The 22,875-nt window shown below is 38.9% G+C and overlaps 1 protein-coding gene across 1 annotated transcript in view; it reads right to left on the bottom strand.

The window, feature by feature from the left end:
* PPAT (phosphoribosyl pyrophosphate amidotransferase) overlaps positions 1-22,523 on the bottom strand; it is a 35,664-nt gene extending 13,141 nt beyond the window's left edge. The window contains exon 1 of the mRNA XM_045834252.1: positions 22,216-22,523. Coding sequence (XP_045690208.1) covers positions 22,216-22,343 — 128 coding nt within the window. The 5' untranslated portion in view covers positions 22,344-22,523. The remainder of the gene's footprint in view (positions 1-22,215) is intronic.
* Between the last annotated feature and the right edge of the window lie 352 nt (positions 22,524-22,875).

Below are 22,875 nucleotides of genomic sequence, written 5' to 3' on the forward strand. Positions count from 1 at the left end.
TCTTTATGTATGTCTGATATGTTTTTGGAAAACAGAATGGTTTCTGAAAATATTTTAGGTTTAAATCCTGTAAGAGTGGCAAAAAAAAAAAAATCTGATATATTGTTTGACTATTGTTTTCCCACAGCTCCAAAAAGACAGAACTTTCTGCTTTATATTAACATTCCCATCTTCCTAAATTTATAAGGAAAAGCACTAAACCCCTGGCCAGGCGGGTCAGGTGTTTGGAACCGTCTGGTACACCAAAAGGTTGTGGTTCCATCCCGGGTCTGGGTGTGTTTAGGAGGCAACCAATCAATGTTTTTCTCACATTGATATCTCCCCTCCCCTCCCCCTCCCCTCCCCCTCCCCTCCCCCTCCCCCTCCCCTCTCCTTCCCTTCTCCTCTCCTTCTTCTCTCCTCCCTCCCTTGCTCTCCCTCTCTCTCCATAATCAAACATATCCTCAGGTAGGGATTTTTTAAAAGTTATTTAAAAAGCACTACAATACTAAGACGTGATAAACAACTTCATTACTTGTTTGGAAGAACAGCTCCATTTTAACAATAGATAAAATAAAAATAGACTTCATAGGTTAAATGATTTAGATATTAAAACAAGGTTCCAACATGCTGTATTGTTACATCCAGCACTATTAACAGAGAAATTGCTCACTGTCTGCAGAAACCAAATACATAACTAGGCAAAGTGGAGAAATCAAAAGCAGTAATGACATTTCCCCCCAGCCCAAGTCTTACAGATGTTATTTTTAAGAGCAGAAATGTTCAATTCAATTAAAAATCTATAATACCTACTTTGTGTGTACACCATTGTATGCAATCTAACCACAGAACGGAGGGAACCATGAAGAAATGTAATACCCAAGAGAATATGGTAACTTATAATAAAGGTACCAAATGAGAAAGAAGGTGGTTAAAATGAGAGATTGTGGTTGCATTTGGGTTAACCTGGGTTATCTGGACATCTTGTTTAAAGTTTATTAATAAGTCATTTTGTTAAAAAACCCCACTCCACTTACATACTCCCTTTACATTTTTTAAAAGTATATTTTACTGATTGATATTACAATTGTTCCATGTTTTCCCCTTTATTTCCCTCTCCCCTGCACCCTACTACCAGCATTCTCCCCTCTTAATTTAGTTCATGTCCATGGGATGTGCATATAAGTTCTTTGGCTTTTCCATTTCTCATCTATTCTTAACCTCCCCATGTCTATTTTGTACCTACCATTTATGTTTCTTACTCCCTGTACCTTTTCCTCCATTCTCTCCCTCCCCTTCTCCACTGATAACCCTCTGTGTGATCTCCATTTCTGTGATTCTGTTCCTGTTCTAGTTGTTTGCTTAGTTTTTGGTTCAGTTGCTAGTTGTGAGTTTGTTGTCATTTTACTTTTGATATTTTTCATCATCTGTTTCTTACATAAGTCCCTTTAACATTTCATATAACAAGGACTTGGTGATAATGAACTCCTTTAACTTGACCTTATCTGGGAAGCACTTTGTCTGCCCTTCCATTCTAAATGTTACCTTTGCTGGATAAAGTAATCTTGGATGTAGGTCCTTGCCTTGCATAACTTTGAATACTACTTTCCTGCCCCTTCTTCCCTGCAAAGTTTCTTTTGAGAAATCAGCTGACAGTCTTATGGAAACTCATTTGTAGGTAACTGTCTCCTTTTCTCTCGCTGCTTTTAAGATTCTCTCCTTATCTTTATTCTTAGGTGGTATAATTATGATGTGCCTTGGTGGGTTCCTCCTTGGGTCCAACTTCTTTGGGACTCTGAGCTTCCTGGACTTCCTAGAAGTCTATATCCTTTGCCAGTTTGGGGAAGTTCTCATTATTTTTTCAAATAAGTTTTCAATTTCTTGGTCTTCCTCCTGTCTTTCTGGTACCCCTATGATTCAGATGTTGGAACATTTAAAGTTGTGCCAGAGGTTTCTAAGCCTCTCCTCAGTTTTCTGAATTCTTGTTTCTTAATTCTGTTCTGGTTGAATATTTATTTCTTCCTTCTGCTCCAAACTGTTCCTTTGAGACCCAGTTTCCTTCCCCTCACTGTTGGTTCCCTGTATATATTTCTTTATTTCACTTTGCATAGCCTTTACTTTTTCCTCTATTTTGCAACCATACTCAACCATTTCTGTGAGCATCCTGATTACCAGTGTTTTGAACTCTGCATTTGTTAGGTATTTTTTCTGGAGCTTTGATCTATTCTTTCATTTGGGCCATATTTCTTTGTCTCAGCATACCTGTCACATAGTAAGGGGCAGAGCCTTAGGTATTCACCAGGGTTGGGCAACCCACGTCTCTGCATTGTGGCAGAGGGGTCAGGGAGGGAACAATGCCACTTGCTCGGCTCTCTGCTGGCTTTCGGTCACTTCCCCTGCTACCCACAAGCAAATTGGGCTCTTCTGGTGCTGATTCCTTGGTGGGTGGGTTTGTGTATGTTCTAGAACCCTGTGGGTTGCTCCAACAAACTCTCCTGTGAGGCTAGGAGTTTCTGTCACCACCACAACCCCAACAGATTCTTACAGCCAGAGGTTTTGAAGCGCTGGAACCCTGGGTTGCACCATCTGTCTCGTTCCCTAGTTGTTCCTCCCAGTTTGTACGCACACAAATGTGGGAATGCCTGGTGTGCCAGCCACTGCCTTGCTGCGTGTCTTCTCTACCCGCCCCTCCTACTGGTCTAGATGAATGTTCTGTAACTCCTTAGTTGTCCAACTTCCATACATTTCAAATTTGTGGCTGTTCTGGTTGATTTTTGTTTTTAAATTTGTTGTCATCCTTCTTTCAGTTATGTGAGGAGGCAAAGTGTATCTACATACGTCTCTATCTTGGCTGGATGTCAGTCCCCTTACATTCCTGATGCTATACCAAATTCTGAGAAAGCTCTGCAGTCAATACCATGTTATACAGCAATTACATTATTTTATTCAGTTAATGACCTTGCACTTTCCATCATTTAAATACTTTCAATATTGACTACTGATAAGAAATCACTCAGCTTCTCAAAAAGGCCTTGATTTTTATAGGAGGTTAGCCTACTGAAGATGTGTGTGCTAATATCTCTACTTCTTAACAGAGTCTTCATCTAGTCTATTCCGCTGCCTGCATGGCTGCAAACTCCCCAGTTTTACTCAGGAGCAGATGGCCCATAACTACAGCTTAACCATGTATGTCCAAGGTATCTCAATCCCCCAGCTTAAAAACCAAACTCTCTTCTCCCATCAAAATTGATCCTGCTACATATTGTTTCCACCTTAGTATCACTGTATTCCTGATCACTTCAATAGAAACATTTGAGGTATCTTTGACCTTTGGTCAGTCACTAAGTCTTTAAAAAAAAAACCTGACTTCATGTCAATTGAGATATAAGAAATATGCATGACCTCTGTTGCCTTACAATTTTGGCTGATTTTTATGTGACCTAAAGAATTCAGAAGTTTTTGATGTAATCAGTTAGGGCCTTTTATAAGGCATAGAAAGCTTCCCTTTACCTAGATCTGATTAATTTCAATGTCTTCTGTTTTTTTTTTTTTTTTGCATAACCAGCAAAATTTATATTGGTGTATGATAAACTAAAGAAAAGAAGAAAACATGCTGTTGGGATCAACCTCGTGCAAGTGGTAAGGGCAAAGAATCTGGTCCTCTTTCCTTTTTTTTTTAAAATAATTTGTATTTTGGTAGAGTCTATTATGTTGTTTTATCATACTTCTTTTTTTAAAAAAGATTTTATTTATGTATTTTTAGAGAGAGGGGAAGGGAAGGAGAAAGAGAGGGAGAGAAACATCAATGTGTGGTTGCCTCTTGCACACCCCCAACTGGGGACCTAGCCTGCAACCCAGTCAATGTGCCCTGACTGGGAATCAAACCAGCAACCTGTTGGTTCGCAGGCCAGCACTTAATCCACTGAGCTACAACAGCCAGGGCTGGTCCTCTTTTCTAGGCAGCAGGTAGCCTGGCTGAGCTTTGGCAAAGGGTCCAAACACAAAGTCTAAGAGGCATTTCACGCTCTGGAACTTATAATCATCCTCAACCTCAGAATACCTTTGGCTACTGCTGCCACATTCCTCCAGTGACCAAGTTTCCACTCTAACTCCCTCCTCTTACCTTGATACAAATACATCGGGAATAATAATTAAGAGTTTCAGTTTAACATCTCCAGGGCATGGGACTTCTGCATACACTTTTGGGATTCATGCTAGAAATGATTTAACTTAAGGAAAAACAAAAATCCCAAGGTGAGTTGTTCTTTTACACTGGCCACCTGTATGTTAAGCTCCAGGCCCTTTTCTACTGATGTAAAAACCAGGCCCCAAACCAGACCGAGGCAAACCCTACCTTTTTCCTTACTGGTCTCATCATCACACCAAGATGTGAAGTGACCTGGGTGTATCTGTGTCTTCTATAATTCTCTCTAAAGAGAATTCTTATGTCATTTCAGATTTTTAGTTTTCATATTCTCAATTAAACCCAAAACACTCCCTAACTGACAATTAGACTCAAATAATTATAAAACCTGATTTAAAGTTTTTGACAACTTTTAGTTTGAGAGTTTTAAATTGATATAATTGTGACATTTGAAAATCATGGTACTTCCCTTTATTTTCCATTTGTTTTTCTATTTCAATATAGAAATCCCTAATATAATTTTTGAAATGACAACCAACATTCTTCTTTTTATTCTTTAATGGAATGTCTCTAAATGGTGAATCCTGATTTTACATGAATGTTCATGCCATTTAAAACCACACCTAACAGTTGATCTAATGTAAAAGGTAATGCTATTTCTGTTGCACAGTAAGCAAAACTGTAAAAATATATGAAAAGATATGAAATAAATCTTTTTTAAAAAATCCTCAACCAAAGACATGTTTACTGATTTTAGAGAGAAAGGAAGGAGTGGGGGAGAAAAAGAGGGAAGGAGAGAAAGAGAAACATCAATATGAGACAGAAACATGGACCTGTTGCCTCCAGTATGAGACCCAACCCAGGATCAGATGCACAGCCTAGGTGTGTGTCCTGACTGGGAATCAATCCTGCAAGTGAGTGAGTGTGTGTGTGTGTGTGTGTGTGTGTGTGTGTGTGTAGACTTTCCAACCAACTGATTCACTGGGCCAGGACAAGATGAATAAATCTTTAATTCAGAAATCACAAAGAGCAATCAAAATGTACTTAGCTACCTCCTGATCAGTAGGCAACCTCATTCTGATTATAATCATCTTCAACCTCTGTGCCAATCGAATTCCAAATTCTGCCTGCTGGCTTCCTTTGAAATGTTTACTTTTTCCCTCAACATTACCCTCCTCCTTTAATTAACTGAAAAAGTAGCCAATTCCTCACTTTATAAAATCCTGTATAAAAACCCCAAACTATAAACAAGGAAATCAGGGACAGACTTCATTTTTCAAGGATGGCATGTTCTTTTAAATGACACGTTCTTTGTCCATTTAAGCATAACTTACAATACACATCTGTCACAAATCTATAAAACTTCATGGATATGATCATATTCAGCTCAAGCTACTAGCATTACTAGTTATGTTTGTCTAATTTTTATTTTTCTTAGTACTTATTTCTAAAAGGAATTCTGTTCTCTTTTCAGGCCAAATGCCAGTTACATTAGAAGATAAGGAAGACGTCTCAGGAAATCCTTTACCTTCGGTTTCTCATGTCAGACCAATGGGACTCAGTCTAGAATTAATTTGTTTCCCTCATTTTTACCAATCTATACTAAAAAAACCATTTTTAAAACAAATGTTTTCTTTTAGAAGTATAAATTACCTAGAAAGATTAGCCTTCAAATTTCTAACCTTTATTCTTTAAGTATAATAAGAAATCTGATGGCCAAAGTTACATGTAGTAGGTGCTAAATATCACTTAGCATTCTGGGGAGTATAAGATACAAACAGAATTTTACATTTGAAAGTAAATAATATCAAATCCATAAAGAGGTCAACAATGATTTTTTCACCCAATTAAAGTCAACATAAATCCCCTTTTTACTTCTAAATTCTTACCAAAGTTTAAACAAAATGAAGAAAAATACTGAAAAGCACTTCAAAACAAAGACATTAAATAAGCTACAAATAAATACAATTCCCTACCTCAGAAAAATACTACAACGTGTTTTTTAATGACTTACATTATATATGCTGGGGTCCAAACTACATTTTTATTAAACATGAACATGAAACCTAAGAAAACCACAGGATAGTATGGTTATGTAAAATAACCAATGTAGTGTCAAGTAACATCATTCACATAAAATGAGTTTCAAAAACTGTGCTAGAAATCTAATATGAAGGTACCATGCTACATTAAAGGACTTTTAACTGGAGATTCTGTATAGGAGCAAGGCATTTCTGGCACATTTCTTTGCATTAAAAGAACACAATACTTCACAAAATGACATTTGGTCTGACCAATGGGATAGCTTTTATTTTCACAAGAAGTAAAATACACCAATTGTTATAATGGAGTTCATCCAAGCCTTTCACTTATGAATACTGTTGGTTCCCAACCTTGACCACAAAGTAGAATCATAATCTGGGGGTGAGGAGTTGCAGGTGGGGGATGGCACCAGAATAGAGGTTTTTAAAAACTCCCCAGGAGATTCTGATGTGCAGGCACTGGAAATCATTAAAGGAAAAGGAGGAAAGGAGATACACTGCTCGCACCTGTTCTATCACAAAACAAAAATTGTCTTTGATGAGCCATTTTCCTATTTAACTATATTGTTTTCTCCAAGTAAATATTACATAATTATACATTCAGTTTTTACTATATACTAACATATACCCCACATACTAAAGAAGTGGGATGAAAAAGAAATGAAAGACAAAAAGATGTTCAAGATGTGGCTGTCATGATAAGGAACACATTCAGGCTCTTTTCCCCATTAGTTTAAGAAAAAAGCTAAGCTGTGATTTGTTATTCCATCTCCTATGAAGAAAATTACTTTCCTTTCTAATGTTACCTGATGGAAGCAATCCATGTATATCTCCCTTTGTCTCCCTACCTGATACAGATAACTCTACATCAATCATGGAACCCCTTTTATTCCAACTGTAGCAAACGAAGGAGGAACACTGGACTGTACCTGACCTGATAATAGGCACCTGACCTGATAAAAGCATACAACTAGAGGGAACAGTGAGAAATAAAAGGATATTTGAACAAATTGCTGCCAAGCTTCAGAAGTTGGAATAGAGACGAGAAGCAGTGCAGAACAAAGTACCAAAACTTAAAACATGAATGTAAGATCACAAGAATGGCTCAAGACATAGGCATGACTAAGAATACGAAATTTTTTACTGAACTGGATGCTATTCTGGGACACAATAAAATAGAAAAATCACAAGAACAGGAATCCCATGATGGAGAACAAGTCACCAAATGTAACAATGAAAAAATGTAAGATAACCAGAAAGGCAGGAAGGCAAAGAAAAGTAACCTTAACATCATACTGCACTATATAAAATATCTAGTAGCGTGGCCCTGGCCAGATGGGTCAGTTGGTTGGAGCATCATCCAAAAGGTTGTGGGTTCAATTCCTAGTCAGGACACATACATAGGCTGCAGGCAGCACACTTATATTAATTTTAGAGAGCACAGCTGTCTAAAATTAATATATCCTTGAGTAATGATTACAAAAATTTTTTTATGTCCAATATAGCATGACAACATAAATATAGTCTAAGTTAAATTGGTTTCATTACAAGCTATTCAGTAAACTAATGCTGAATTTATCATGAAACAGTATTTAATGTGATCTCTAAAACATAGAAAATAGTACAAAGTATACAAAAGGAGGAAGTAAAATTTGATTTCCACAGTGGAGTTTAAAGATAGATCAATTTTGATAAAGCAAAACTTCAACTCTACATGGCAAAAGTGAAAAGAAGTCTCCATACTAAGTGTGGTAAAACTGCAAGTAAACAGAAAAGGGCAGGTAAACTGAAGAACTTAGAAGAGTATAAAACCCATGAGAATGTTTTTGAAGTGTATGTTCTTCTGGGACACATCATAAAGGTTTTTAAAATGAGTTTAATCCCAAAGGATTGAGGTACAATGCACATAAGGACTTGGCAGCATGAAATACACTGGATGACTTCTAGACCAGGAGTCAGGAAATCCAAATTCTAAGTCTCTTCGGATTGCTGAATCAACCAAATGCCTCCTCTAGACCTGACTGTAAAATAGAGGGCAGGACAAGACGGTTTAAAAGATCTCTTCTAATCGTAATGTTTCTAGATCTCAACACCTGCCTTAAATGATGTAGTCCTAATTCTCAGAGTATGAGCATGTGTCTAGCAGAGAGAGAGGGGAATGGTAGAGAATTAGGACTGGGAAGTAGAGGTGGAAGTCCTAAGATGTTTTTCACTGGTAGACAAGAAAGATACTGGTCTGCTAGAGAACTTAACACATCTGCCCCATTAAAGTTAAAATGACTAGACATAAAGGAGCCCAACAATTATGTTTATATAGTAACTGCTGAAGATGCAGCTGAAGATATTTCATCAGTTTCTATGTCAGAAGACCTAATTAGTTGATGTAACACCAGATAGCTACAGCCACCTAAGCCTAAAAGATGTTTATGGATGGGGAATTTAAACTACAGGAAAGCAAAAATAATCACAGTATTTAGTATCAGGTTCACTCTAAAGTGGAAAAACAATAATAGAGTTTAAAACACAATACTGAAAGTGAATTTTAAAAAACCCATTATATATCTCATTATGTTTATACAGTCAGTGCTAGAGATGCAACTGAAAATGACTTGCTCAGTAATATGTCAAAAGAACTAAGAGAGACAGATATAAAATGAAGTCCTAACAACATTCTTTTTTTTGTATGTGTGACAAAATATGTAAGATATTAGTTTAAGAACTTGCCAGGGACTGAATGGTGTCATCCCAATTCAGTCAGCCCTAACCGCCAATGATTTTCATGTTGACATGGAGTATATTCAGAAAGCGACATGGGACATACTTACAATCAATCTAAAAATTGTTATTTTAAACTTTTACATGAAAATAGAAACAAAGGTATAAACCCATAAGGCTCCTAGGGGCTAAATACATATGAAAAAAATTAAACAGGCAAGGATTTTAGGCACACCTGCAATATATACCTATTGATGGACAAATTGTCACTCCACTATTTAGAAAGTTGTTTTGTTGAGGTAGAAAGATAGGAATATTTATCTTCAGGAAAAAAAAATTCACATCAAATGTTCTTTAAAAACAAAAACATATTAAAGTGATGGATATTTTCAGGTAAAAATAGGTAGAGTTTACCTCATTTTCATTTTATATATTTTACTAATGAGATGTTGTACCTGGAATTGCCATTGTTCCTTATTGTTAACATTGACATTTGGTCATAAAACTGATCTCCCAAAGTAATTTCTTTCCTATCTTAAATGTGTGGTAGGGGCTTCTTTTTCAATCCATGCCCCCTAGCCCTGCCCCAGAAAAGAAAGTTCAGCTAGAGCTATGGACCCCCTGGATTCTGGACAACTACTTAGTTCCCAATTTAGAACTCTTGGGAGATTTTGGTCTAGTATAGGTAATGGAGTGGATTCAGGCAACTGTATTTTAATAGAAGATCATCAAGCACAGCCAGGGTTGAAAACCACAGCTAGGTCATCATGTTTAGAGAGTAAGACTAGTAGAGAGCTGAAAAGAGTAACGTATAAACTCCAATTTGATTCCAATCAGTGGAGAAAAATGATCTAATTCTAATATACTGTCACTTAAAAATGCATGACTAGCCCTGGCTGGTGTGGCTCAGTGAATTGAGCACCAGCCTGTGAACCAAAAGGTCACTGGCTAGATTCCCAGTCAGGGCACATGCCTGGGTTGTGGGCCAGGTCCCCAGCTGGAGGCATGTGAGAGGAAATTCCCACATTAATGTGTCTCTCCCTCCCTTTGTCTCTTCCTTCCCCTCTCCCTAAAAGTAAATAAATAAAATCTTTTTAAAAAGTACATGACTAATGCAATATGAAGGGGGTTAACCACTGGGAAAAATCATAGAATTCTTAGGCTATACCTAGTACAACAAGTAAGAAAAAAAGGCTCATGAAAAATGCAAAACTACTTTGGGTTTAAAGTAAATGTATTTTTTGCCCTGGCTGGTGTGGCTCAATGGATGGAGCGCCAGCCTACAAACAGGAAGGTCACTGGTTCAATTCCTCGTCAGAGCACATGCCTGGGTTGCGGGCCAGGTCCCCAGTTGGGGGCATGCAAGAGGCATCCGATCGATGATGTGTAAAATCTTTAAAAAAATAAAATAAATATACTTTTCTTCGTAGAGTGAGGCATAAACAGGAAAAATAAATTAGAGTGTTATTAGAGTGTTAAATCAGAGAAGGAAGGACCATTTGCCTAGAAACTTCTGTTTGATTATTTAACTACTTATCTCTTCTGGTAGGAGAAACAAAATTGACTTAATCATCTCCAATATCAGTTGCCATTTATATGAGGTGAAATGTCTCAATATCTTGGTATTCTTGCATGTCACTGCTTCTAGTATAGGACAGCCACAGGTAGGTTAATTTGGGCTCAGAAGGGTGAAGCTGGACATAAGTAACACAGTTCTATAGGAACTAAATATATCCCATTTAAGGGGGTTTTTCTTACCTTCAGCCTAAAAATCACAAATGAAAGACTATGTTGTTCTTTTAAGAATAATAGTGTTGCAGGTTCGATTCCCAGCCAGGGCACATGCCAGGGTTGCAGGCCATGGCCCCCAGCAACCGTACATTCCTGTTTCTCTCTTTCTCCCTCCCTTCCCTCTCTAAAAATAAATAAATAAATCTTTAAAAAAAGAATAATCTTGCCCTGGCTGGGGTGGCTCACTGGATTGAGTGCTGGACTGTGAAGCAAAGTGTCACTGGTTCAATTCCCAGTCAGGGCACATGCCTGGGTTGCAGGCCAGGTCCCCAGTAGGGTGTGTGTGAGAGGCAACCACACAGTGATGTTTCTCTCCCTCCCTTCCCCTATCTCTGTAAAAATAAATAAATAAAATCTTAAAAAAAAAATCTTAAAACTCTGGAGGGGGTGTAGGGATCGAGCAAAAAAGAAAAAAGACTCATGAACACAGGCAACAGTGTGGTGACTGCAGAGGGGAGGAGGGGTAAGTGGAAATGGAAGAGGGTATAAGGGGTAAATGGTAATGGAAAAATACAATAAAATAAATCATAAAAAAAGAATAATCTTAAAAATTAACTATTTTTCTTTGGCTGTAGTAAAAGCTATTTCCAAAAATAAAATTTCCACTCTCCCTATAATTTAACAAAATTTAGCAATATGATAGCCAGCAGAGGGCATCTATTAAAGTATTGTTAGTATCAGAAGGTATGCCAAGCATTTTTTTGTCTCTAATTCATTTTTTAAAATATTATATTTATTAATTTTTCTTATTGTTAATTCAGTGTTAAAGTGGTATGTTCTTTTTAAAGATTTTATTTATTCATTTTTAGACAGAGGAAAAGAGGGAAACATCAATGTGCGGTTGCCTCTCATGTGCCCCCTATTGGGGACCTGGCCCACAACCCAGACATGTGCCCTGACTGGGAATCAAACTGGCAACCCTTTGGCTTGCAGGCCGGTACTCAATCCAGTGAGCCACACAAGCCAGGACTGACTAATTTATTTTTTAATAGACCAATAATTGGAAATATTTTCTTTAAAATAGAATATTTAAACACATTTGTACATTTTACATATAATTTGGATAATCTTACTAATAAACTTATTATATAAACAAATTCACACAGGAAACATTTAAGAACTTGTAATATTATTAAGCCAATAGAAGACCTAATAAAAAGACATGTTAAAATTTCAGAAAAACCCAAACACTATAAATGTGAAAAAGGAAAGCTCGGACATAGGTGAACTGATAAATTCAAATACAGGCAACATTTTAAATACAAAGGTGTGAATTTTAAATTCTTACTGCTTTCACTTTAACTTTCAAGAAGTTGCGATATATTAAAGAATACATCTAGTCTTTGTCTCTAGTTCCTGGCAAAGCTTCAAAAACCTTTGGAATTGCTACTGCCAGAAGTATCTTTTTATTCTAATAAGGTGACCCAGGGTGGATTTCTAGGTAGCTTCAGGATTAGACTGGTCACCAGAAAGGTCAGCCTTGTGATTAGAGGGCTGGAATTTTTGGCCAGCCTGACCTACAGCACAGGAGTGAATTTGGAGATTGAATTCAACCGTGTGGCCAATGATTTAATTTAGCATGTCATTATCAATCACATCAGTAAAAGCTCTGGCTCAGAGGAGCTTCTCGGCTGGTGAACACACTGATGTTCTGGGAGGAAGATAGGCTGACTCCATGGAAAGAGGACATGGAAGCTCTGTATCCAGAACCCTCCCAGACTTTGCCCTACATATCTTTTCATTTGACTGTTTCTGAGTTCTTTCTTTTATAATAAAACTGTAATCCTAAGTATAGCACTTTCCTGAGTTCTTTGAATAGTTTTAGCAAATTACAGAACTTCAGGGGCTCATGGCACCCTCCCGAATTTGTAGCCAGCGTGGCCAGCATCTGACTGAAGGGCAGTCCTGTTCAAGATGGTGCCCATAAAGATCCCGAGTCTGATGCTAACTGTGGGTAGCTAGTGTGTTAGTGTGAGAATTAAATCACGGTACACACAGTTGGGGCAGAAACATAGTAAGAGACGAAATTCTCTTTCCATGTAAGATGTTAAATTTGAGGATTCCCCACCCCACAGAACATCTTATTTTCTTTGACTAATTCAAAATTTCTACACAGTGCTTAAACTAATCTCCATAAATGTTTCTATTTCCCAGGGGTAGGGCATGAACCTGAGCCTAGAACTGATAGTTCTAAGTCACTTAAATAAAATTATATAAATTATAAATTCATATTCTGCTGAAATAAGGTTTGAGATTAAAGTTTACCTTGGACTTGTCCTCTCCAAAAAGCAGCCACTGGGGCAAGGGTGGAAAGGGTTTGGGCATGGATGGAGGTGATAGGTGTAGTTATAAAAGGGCAATCAGAGGAATCCTTACGGTACTGGGAATTATCTTGACCTTGATAGTGGAAGCCTGAATCTACAAAGCTAACAAAACTGTTATGCACCACACACATGCAAGTGTGTGTGTGCACATGCACACTCTCACAAATGATGACCAGTGAAACTGGAGAAATCTGAATCAGAATAATGGATTACATCAAACTCCTTGATGTACCAGTATATATTTCAATTGTACAAAATGTCACCAATGGATAAAACTGGCCCAAGTGTAAAAGGGATCTGTTATTTCTTACAATTGCATGTGAATCTACAATTATCTTACTAAAAATTTCAATCAAGAGAAAAACTAACTCACTGGGTAGCCCTATGTGGCTCCAGAGTAAAACTTGTCACCTGAGACCTTGATATTTCTTGAGAAGCTAAAACTCACCCCAGTCTCACCATGCAAACATGTCCTAAATAAAATCTGGTCCTATCCTGAGGTAAGTCTCCACAAACCTATTGCTGTCCATGCAAATAAGGCCCTAACCACCTTTGGCCTCACTGGTGTGTCAATACAAACCATTGCCTAGTTTTACAATAAACATTACAAGCAACTGCATAGACACCTGTACACAGAATTTTTAAAAATAATGTCCCAGAGTTTAAGTACAGCTGGCATAAAAGAATACTATTTATACAGTAATATTTCATTGTTATACAACACAGAAATATGCGTCTGAGGAGGAGCTCTCCCCAAATTACAAACAGCTGACTTGTAAACATCCTATTCATACACTGGCACACTAGAATAAATCCATGTTATATTTTCTGGGCTAAGCACCATCAGTTTCTTAAAATGTTTATCACCTGGCTGCTGTAATGTCTAAATGGGAAAGGTGCTAAAACCACTTACTCTATTCTCCTTTACCTGCATTGCAATAAGGATCACTCTTATTTAAAATGAACATCAAATGAGAAAACACATGTAAGCGCTCTTTGTCAAGCATTAAAATGTAACAATGAAAGATGTTACCAAACTGGGTCTACAAGTGCTGTCATACTCCCAAATAGAGTATACAGTGTACTGCCTTGTGACTTTTCAGGCAGAATATTCTAAGATTTTGATGGTGGTGAATCCTACATGGCCATTTGAAAGTTCAGTTATAGGTGGCAAATGTTATCTTCAAGGTTAGTTTTGATTGTGGGACCCAGTGCCTTGCTAGTTTTTCAGCACATTCTTCAACTGCAAAATATTAGTTTTGTAAACAAATTTAAACTATTCTCTTTGTTTTCTGACAGAGAAGATAACGTAAGTACTGCTTCAGAACTTGGTGGCCCCAAAGTATCACAAAAGACCACTGGGCTAGGTACAGGATTTAAATTGTTTAATTTTAAATGTTCGTTTGATATTTAAAGTCTACTATATACCTGTTTAAGTACTTATGGAGAAGCTCTCTATAAATGTATATTGCCTCATTATACCTGAGCTGATAGAGAATATGGCAGGGAAGGAAAGAAAATGTCTATTCTTTTTAGTAAAAGAAATTAGTAAACATTGAGACTCTCCATATTTATAAATACTCAGTGAAGATTCCCTATTGATGAAATGCAGCTAAATAATCCTCATTAATATTGGGGATTAGTCTGCCTTATAATTTTAAAAATATATTCTACAAATGCAAATATATGAAAAATATCTTGACCCTCATATTGAAATTTTTGTAATTCTCAGTGCTTTATGTCAACTTAGGATTTTTTTATAATTATATTTTATTGTTATTACGCTTGTCTTGACTTTTTCCCCTTTGATTGGCGCTCCCCGCCCCCACTGTCCCTACCATTGTCCATGTCCATGGGTCATGTGTATAAGATCTTTGACTACTCCATCTCCTATATTTTATTTTAGATCCCCATGGCAATTCTGTAACTACCTATTTATACTTCATTTTTGTAAAAAATTTTAAAATATTGTATTCATTTATTTTTAAAGGGAGGGAAAAACATAGGAAGAGAAACACTGATGTGTGAGATATATCATCAGTTGCCTCTCACACGTCCCCAACTGGGGACCAGGCCCACAACCCAGGCATGTGCCCTGACTAGGAATTGAACTGGCGACCTTTCGGTTTTCAGGCCGACACTCAATCAACTGAGCCACTCCAGCCTGGGCCCTATTTATACTTCTTAATCCCCTCACCTCTTCACCCATTCTCCCACACCCCCTTCCACTTGGCAACCATCTGGTAACTTTTCTCTTCCTGGTAACTAACGTCTGGTAACTAACTTCTTTTCTCTTTAACATTTGGCATTTTAATTATGATATGTTGGAGTGGGCCACCCTACATGCATCCATCTTGTTTGGGACTCTCTGTGCTTCTTGGACTTGCATGTCTTATTTCCTTCACCAAATTAGGGATGTTTCCTGGCATTATTTTTTCAGGTAGATTTCCAATTTCTTACTCTTTCTCTTCTCCATCTGACACCCCTATGGTGCGAATGTCAGATCTCTTGAAGTTGTCCCAGAGGCTGCTTATACTATCCTCATTTTGGGGGGAACATTTTCTTCTTGTTGTTCTCACTGGTTGTTTTTTGTTTCCTTATGTTCCAAATCATTAATTTGATTCTTGGCTTTATCCATTCTACTGTTATTTCCCTATAAATTGTTCTTCATTTCAATTAGTGTGTCCTTTGTTTCTGACTGTATCTTTTTTATGCTGCTGAGATCCTCGCTGAGTTCCTTGAGCATCCTTATAACAAGTGTTTTGAACTCTGTGTCTGATAGATTACTTATCTCCATTTTGTTTAGCTCTTTTTCTGGAGTTTTGATCCATTATTTCATTTGGGCCATGTTTCTTAGTCTCCTCATTTTTGCAGCCTCCCTTGTTTCCTTCTATGTATTAGGTAGAGCTGCTTTGACTCTATGTCTTGGTAATGTGGCCTAATGTAGTGGGTGTCCTGTAGGGTCCAGTGGCACAGCCTCCCCTATCGCCCAAGCTGGGTACTCAATGTGCACTCTTCCTGTGGTCTGAGTACACCCCCGTCTTGTAGTAGAGCCTTGGTTGCTGTAAGCAGGAAGATAAGTCCCCACACTTCTGGCTCCAAAACCTAGTGGGGATTGAGTAGTCCAGTGGAAAAAACTGCTGGAGCCCCAAGCAGTTCCTCTCGAAGAACCTACACTCAGACTCACTCCCTCTGAGCTCCAGCACTGGAGTAACAGCTTGAAAGGCACGAGTGGTATACAGGGAGAAACTGACGTGTCTGGCATCAAGGTGAACAGAGGCCATTGTCCCTTTGCTAAACCTTCCCCCCACAGAGCTGGCAGGTTGATGCCATGTCTGACATTCCATCAACCTGGTTAATACTGTTTGATCCACACGAGAGATCCCCAGAGATTCAGCTCCACACAACTTATGGGCCCACCCAAGCTGCTTTTCTGTATGAAAGGCTGGTCTTGGTTCATGCTACACAACTTCCTAAATCCTATCAAAAATCAATAGCTGGCCTCAGTGAGCCCCAGGCTGGGCACTAGCAGCCAAAGATTAGAATCACAGCTTGGCTTTGCCTGGGAATCTCCAAGTCTGGCACAAGTAGCAGGCATCTCAGATTACTTTATAGCTCAGGCAGGGTGGCCCCAGGCAAAACAAACACGGGGGTGGAGGGAGGAGAATGCCTGACCTTGGCCTGCACCACCTCAGAAATCCCCAGGGCCAGGGTACCCAGTGAATGGATACAGATGATGTCACCGTGCCCCTGCATAGCTAATCCTCCATGGAGGGTGGAGGATGGTAGTCAGTGGTCACAATCAATCCTTGTACCTGACTGGCCTGGGTAATCCCTCCCATTGATACTAACAGCAACCAAGGCTCAACTACATGAGGAGGGTATACTCAGTCCACATAAAGGATGCACTGTGAGTATCCAGCTTGGGTGATAGTGGATGCTGTGCGACTGGACCCTATAGGACACCTACTACAGTAGGCCACACTACCAAGACAGGGAGTCAACGCAACTCTACCTAATACATAAAAACAAATACAGGGAGGCTGCCAAAAGCAGGAGACAAAGAAACGTGGCCCAAATGAAAGGGCAGATCAAAACTCCAGAAAACCTAAAGAAAATGGGTATAAACAATTTCTCAGATGCAGAGTTCAAAACAATGGTTATAAGAATGCTCAAGGAACTTAGTGAGGACCTCAACAGCATATAAGATCCAGTCAGAAAGGAAAGACACACTAATTGAAGTAAAGAACAATTTACAGGAAAACAACAGTAGAGTGGATGAAGCCACAATCAAATAATTTGGAAACAAGGAAGCAAAACACACACACACACACACACACAAACAAAAAACCAACAACAAACCAGTCAGAACAAAGAACCCCCCAAAATGAGAACAGTATAAGCAGCCTCTGGGAAAACTTCAAGCATTCCAACATTTGCATCATAGGGGTGCCATAAGGGGAAGAGAAAGAGCAAGAATTTGGAAATCTATTTGAAAAAATAATGAAAGAAAACTTTCCCTAATTTGGTGAAGGAAATAAGACATGCAAGTCTAGGAAGCACAGAGTCCCAAACAAGATGGGTCTAAAGAGGCCCACTCCAAGGCACACCATAATAAAATGCCAATGCTTAAAGATAAAGAGGGAATCTGAAAAGCAACAAGAGAAAAGAAGTTAGTTATCTACAGGGGAGTTCTCAGAAGACTGTCAGCTGATTTCTCAAAAGAAACTTTACAGGCTAGAAGGGGTTGGCAAGACTTTTCAAAGTCATGAAAAGCAGGGACCTGCAGCCAAGATTGCTCTACCCAGCAAAGCTATCATTTAGAATTGAAGAGCAGATAAAGAGCTTCCCAGACAAAGGAGTTGATCATCACCAAACCATTATTATATGAAATGTTAAAGGGAATTATTTAAGAGAAAGAAGATCAAAACTATGAACAATAAAATGGCAAAAAAATACATATTTTTCAACGATCGAATCTAAAAAACAAACCAAGGAAACAAGAACAGAATCAGTGATACAGAGAGTGTTTTGATGGTTGCTGAATGGGAGGTGTGGTGTGAGGGAATGGGTAAAGAGGTAAGGGGATTAAGAAGTACAAATTGGGCCCCAGTTGGTGTAGCTCAGTGGATTGAGCGCAGGCCTGTGAGCCAAAGGGTGGCTGGCTTGATACCCGGTCAGGGCACATGCCTGGGTTGCCAGACAGGTCCCGGGTAGGGAGTGTGTGAGAGGCAACCACACATTGATGTTTCTCTCCCTCTCTTTCTCCATCCCTTCCCCTCTGTCTAAAAATAAATAAATACAATCTTAAAAAAAAAAGGTACAAATTGGTAGTTACAGAATAGCCATGGGGATGAAACCTACAATGTAGGAAATGGAGTAGCCAAAGAATTTACAAGCATGACCCCTGGACATGGAACAATGGTGGGGAGAATTGCCTGAGGGAGTGGGATGTGCAGGGGCAAGGGGGGGAAAATCAGAACAACTGTAATAGCATCATCAATAAAATATTAAAAAAATAAAATAAGTCACTTTCCCAACTTAGGGGATGTAAAACACTATAGAAATGTGACATTTGGCCATTATTACTAAAAGATTAAAGTCAAAATAAAGTTATCCCCAACATTAATTTGGCAACTCAAAGAAAATTCTCTACTTACGCTGTGTTCTCCAACAAACTAAATGAAAAAAAAAAAAAACCAACAACAAAAAAAACAGATACTAATTCCATGAAGATTTATCTGAACGCATCTTTCTGACAATGGTCTTTCTGTGATGATGTTATACACTGTTTGCAGAGCCAGTGTCTGTATCTCTTAAGAAAACTGCTCCTGAGATCATCGCAAATCAGTTTCCTCAAAGCATAACAGAACCAAAAGATCCCGTAAACTATTTCTGTAGACAGGAGAACCCCTCCGTGACCCAGCTTCATCAGGTAAATCTCATAAGTTTTTAGGAGAGGTATCAAAATATTTACCAACTATAGGGTTCATTTCCTAATCCAGGGAAGCAATAATTTACTGAAGGGCATTTTCATCTCCTAACCAAAGAAAGACCAAGTAGTTGATTGATGGGCTATAAATCTATGAAGTTTTGGTAATTCCTTTCATGGAATCTTCAAATATGTCCAGATCATTCTAGTCTCCATAAAATATGACTATGGTTTAAAGATTAAGACTGTTCTTTGAGAGGGGGGTGTGGTTTGTCCAGAGCTTTGCAAACTACTGATGTTTTCAAGACCAAAAAAAGCATTTGATGATTATATGAAATCTGGCACAAACCGGCACACAACTTACACAGCTGAAGAGGACAATTTAATTTCCAATGTTAAAAACTAACATTGCCCCCCAGAAAAGTAAAGCTAAGGAATAAATCTGCAAATAGCAAAACTACTAAAAAGAAGTATTTCTGGATGAACCTATATAGATTTAAGTATCCAGAATATGACTGTTTAGCAACTGATAATCCATCTGTTTTTATGTGAAATACATAATAGTATAACTTTCATGGATTGTTATCCCTGAGACTATTTTAAGTCGAATTATGCCTAAGACAAAAACAGAACCATATATAATGCAAAAGCAGTAGAAATATCACCTTCTAGATTCCCATGTTTTAGGAAGATAATGTATGAGAGAAATTCCTGCATCAATAAAGGGAAAAAAACATCAAATTTTGTTGCTGTTGTTTTAAAACTAACCATTGAGTGTAGGGCGGTCAGAAGGTAGGCAACAGATGATTTATCAATGTATGGTGTAACTAACCACTATATATTAAACTATGACAACCTATCTAAGCTTATAGTTTTGACATTCCTTGACTCAATTAGTTCTTAATTTTTAACACCCTACCTATCAGCGTAGACAGATATTTTCTTCCAGACCTAAGGGAACAATTTAATTGTTCTAATCAGAGTCAGTTCCCATAAAGGGTGAGGACTTTGCTAATTTAAAATTCTGACTTAAAATTATGGGTGAGAACTAGCCCTCTCAGGGCACTCTTAATTATTCTATGCCCACACAAGGAAAATCTTGTATAATCATACAATCACATATGTATTGTCCTTATCCTGTATTATCTCATTTCATAATTATTTCACATAAAAGCTCATGTAGAGCCCTGGCTGGTGTGGCTCAGTGGATTGAGCACAGGCCTGCAAACCAGAGTCGCCTGTTCAATTCCCAGTTGGGGCACATGCCTGGGTTGCAGGCCAGGTCCCCAGGGGGGATGTGCCAGCGGCAACCACACATTGATGTTTCCCTCTTTCTTCCTCCCTTCCCTTCTGTCCAAAAATAAATAAAAAATCTTTTTAAAAAAAGCACAGGTAAAAAGTGCATGTAACTAGGCATTAAGCTGTAATCATTAAAAAAACAATCAGCCCCCTTCAGAGGGGATCCACAAAAACTCTAATTTATTTTTTAAAAATTTGTATATTTATTTTTATGTATTTAAACTTCAGTCAACTTCAAAGTACTCTCCATTTGGTGCAATATGCCTATCAGGATGTTTTTTTCACTGCTCAAAACAGTTTTTGAACTCATCAATTTTGGTATCTTTTAGTGTTTCTGGCAAAACATTTCCCTTTGAGAGCTTTTTTCATTGGGAGAAACAACAAAATGTCGCTTGGGGTGCATGAGATGACATGTGAATAGGGAGAGTGGAGCACAGAGGTCATGCTGTTTTTGGTCAAAAACTGCTGAACAAGTGGGCAGGTGAGCTCATAAATCACCCATCATGAAATGGGCAAATGCACTGAAAGATTCTTCAAAAAAAAATTTCAGTGAAGCCAAATGCATCCTCTGTCAACAATGGCAGCTGCTACCCTGATACAGATGGGTTCCTGGAACACTCACCTGGGGGGAAGCCTGTATTACAAGGGGCTCACCTACCATAATTCCGATTTTTGGAGGGGTCACCCCTCATATTTAATGAGGAGATAATGGGAATAAACTTTGAGTTATTTTAGCTAAAAAGTAAATATTAAAAAAAAGTTCAAAGTCAGTTCATATTTTTCACAGACCACCATGCAACTCTATAGATCCCTATATTTTACACACCTCTTCCATGACAGAATACCCAATATAACTACTAAGAATATTATAAATTAATGTTGCAATGAATTACCATGTAGATGTTGCATTACATAGCTAGTCCTCTCCATAAATGTATTTTAAAAAAAGATCTTTATTACAGTCAACCCAGTTAGCCAAGATTAGAGTCATTCAAGTTAAAAATAATCAATTTTGATTCATCCAGGATTCTAAGTGTCTCTTAGTAAACATAGAATACAAGATGTGAAACTCATGCTCAAGTATGTGGGTCCCTGAAAGAGGAAAAACACAACTTCCAAGCTTGTTGAAGGAAAGCTACCATAATCATTTGAAATGCCTTTATACATGTTGCACCCCTATTGCTGACAAGTGTTATTGCCAGGATCTTCTATAAGTTGTTGGTGTGGTATTTGCCTTATTGAAACTTCGGAATAATTTCAATGTTGAAGTCGAACCTACGTTATATTTCTTAATCCATCAGACCTATTTATATCAACTTCCAGTTAGGTCAGACAGTATATAAGAAAAAGATCATGGAAGCAAAATTACTTTACTCAAAAGGATCTACCAGTTTTTCAGAATGTTGATCTTGCCACACAAGAACTACTCCCTCATTTTAAAGAAGGCAGTTACTTTTTGGTATCCTTTTTTACCACTAGCCTTTTCAGTATCTAGAACGTAAACCAATAAATCTTGCGGATGCACTATTCCCTGTAATCGTCCCCCCCCCCCCCCAGATAATTTATATGACATCTAAAAGGAACTGGAACCGGTCGTTTTGAACACCGGTAAGTCCTATGGCCTCGGGTTTGAACTAAGGCTTCCTAAGTTCCTATAGCTATGACTGCCTTCGTATCAAAAGCCTTCGCAGACAGGCTTTGCGCCAACACTAGCAGCCACCGATACAAGCCTATCACAAGTGCTGCTCTCGGCGCAGAGAAATTAAAACGGGCCTGCACTCGCAGTGCACACACCGCAGAGACGGGAGAGTCCCTAAAGAGCACTAAGGGAAAGGTGGAGAGGCAGGCAGGTACTGGTTCAGGTTAGAAAGGTCTGGCCCCCGGGGTTATCAGGCGTAAGCGAGATCGCCAACTCGGGCCGCAGAAAGCAACCTGGGCTGATGGAGAAGCACGCGCCACGCCGCCCCCACCCCTCACCGGGTAGCTCACCGGTGCTGCAGCCCCACGAGTCCCAGAGCGATCACATGTGGCACATCTAGCTGCGTGGGCCACTCTCCTGAGCTGATGCACCCGAACACGCCACATTCCTCTCGGATCCCTAACTCCTCCAGCTCCATGTTGCCAGAGGAAGCACGTGGAGGGAACTCCCGCCGCCGGGGTCTAAGCGCCAACCAGAGGTCCGCAAGGCCTGTACGCCTCCTAAACTTCCTTCCGAGGAGCTCAGCCCGCGCTACTGCGGCGGCGCGTGCTTTCCCCAACTAAACAGGCGTGATGATCTTGCCAATGAGCGAGAGAGAGAGAGAGAGAGAGAGGGAAAGAGAGAAAGAGAGAGAGAGACACACACACAAACACACACACTCCGCGGCTGAGGGGCGGTGTCACGGACACTGCGGGGTGGAGCTAGTCTTTCACTGGATCCTGGAGGGAAGATAATTTCTCAGCACGTAGAAGTCACCGTTATTTTTCAGCACCAAAGGCTTGAGACTGGGTTAACTTCATTTCTTTCCCAGAGGATTTAAACTTTGTATGCCCTTCCTTACATGTTTTCCCCCGTCCGTCACTACTTGGTATACTCCAACCTCTGAACTGCTCTCCTTGCGGAGAAGGGAACACGCTCAGCTAGATTCTGTCTAGCTGGGACTGGAGGGG

Source organism: Phyllostomus hastatus, unplaced genomic scaffold (genome assembly GCF_019186645.2).
Source record: "Phyllostomus hastatus isolate PE091 unplaced genomic scaffold, TTU_PhHast_1.1 phas_contig_196, whole genome shotgun sequence".
NCBI classification, from domain to species: Eukaryota; Metazoa; Chordata; class Mammalia; order Chiroptera; family Phyllostomidae; genus Phyllostomus; species Phyllostomus hastatus.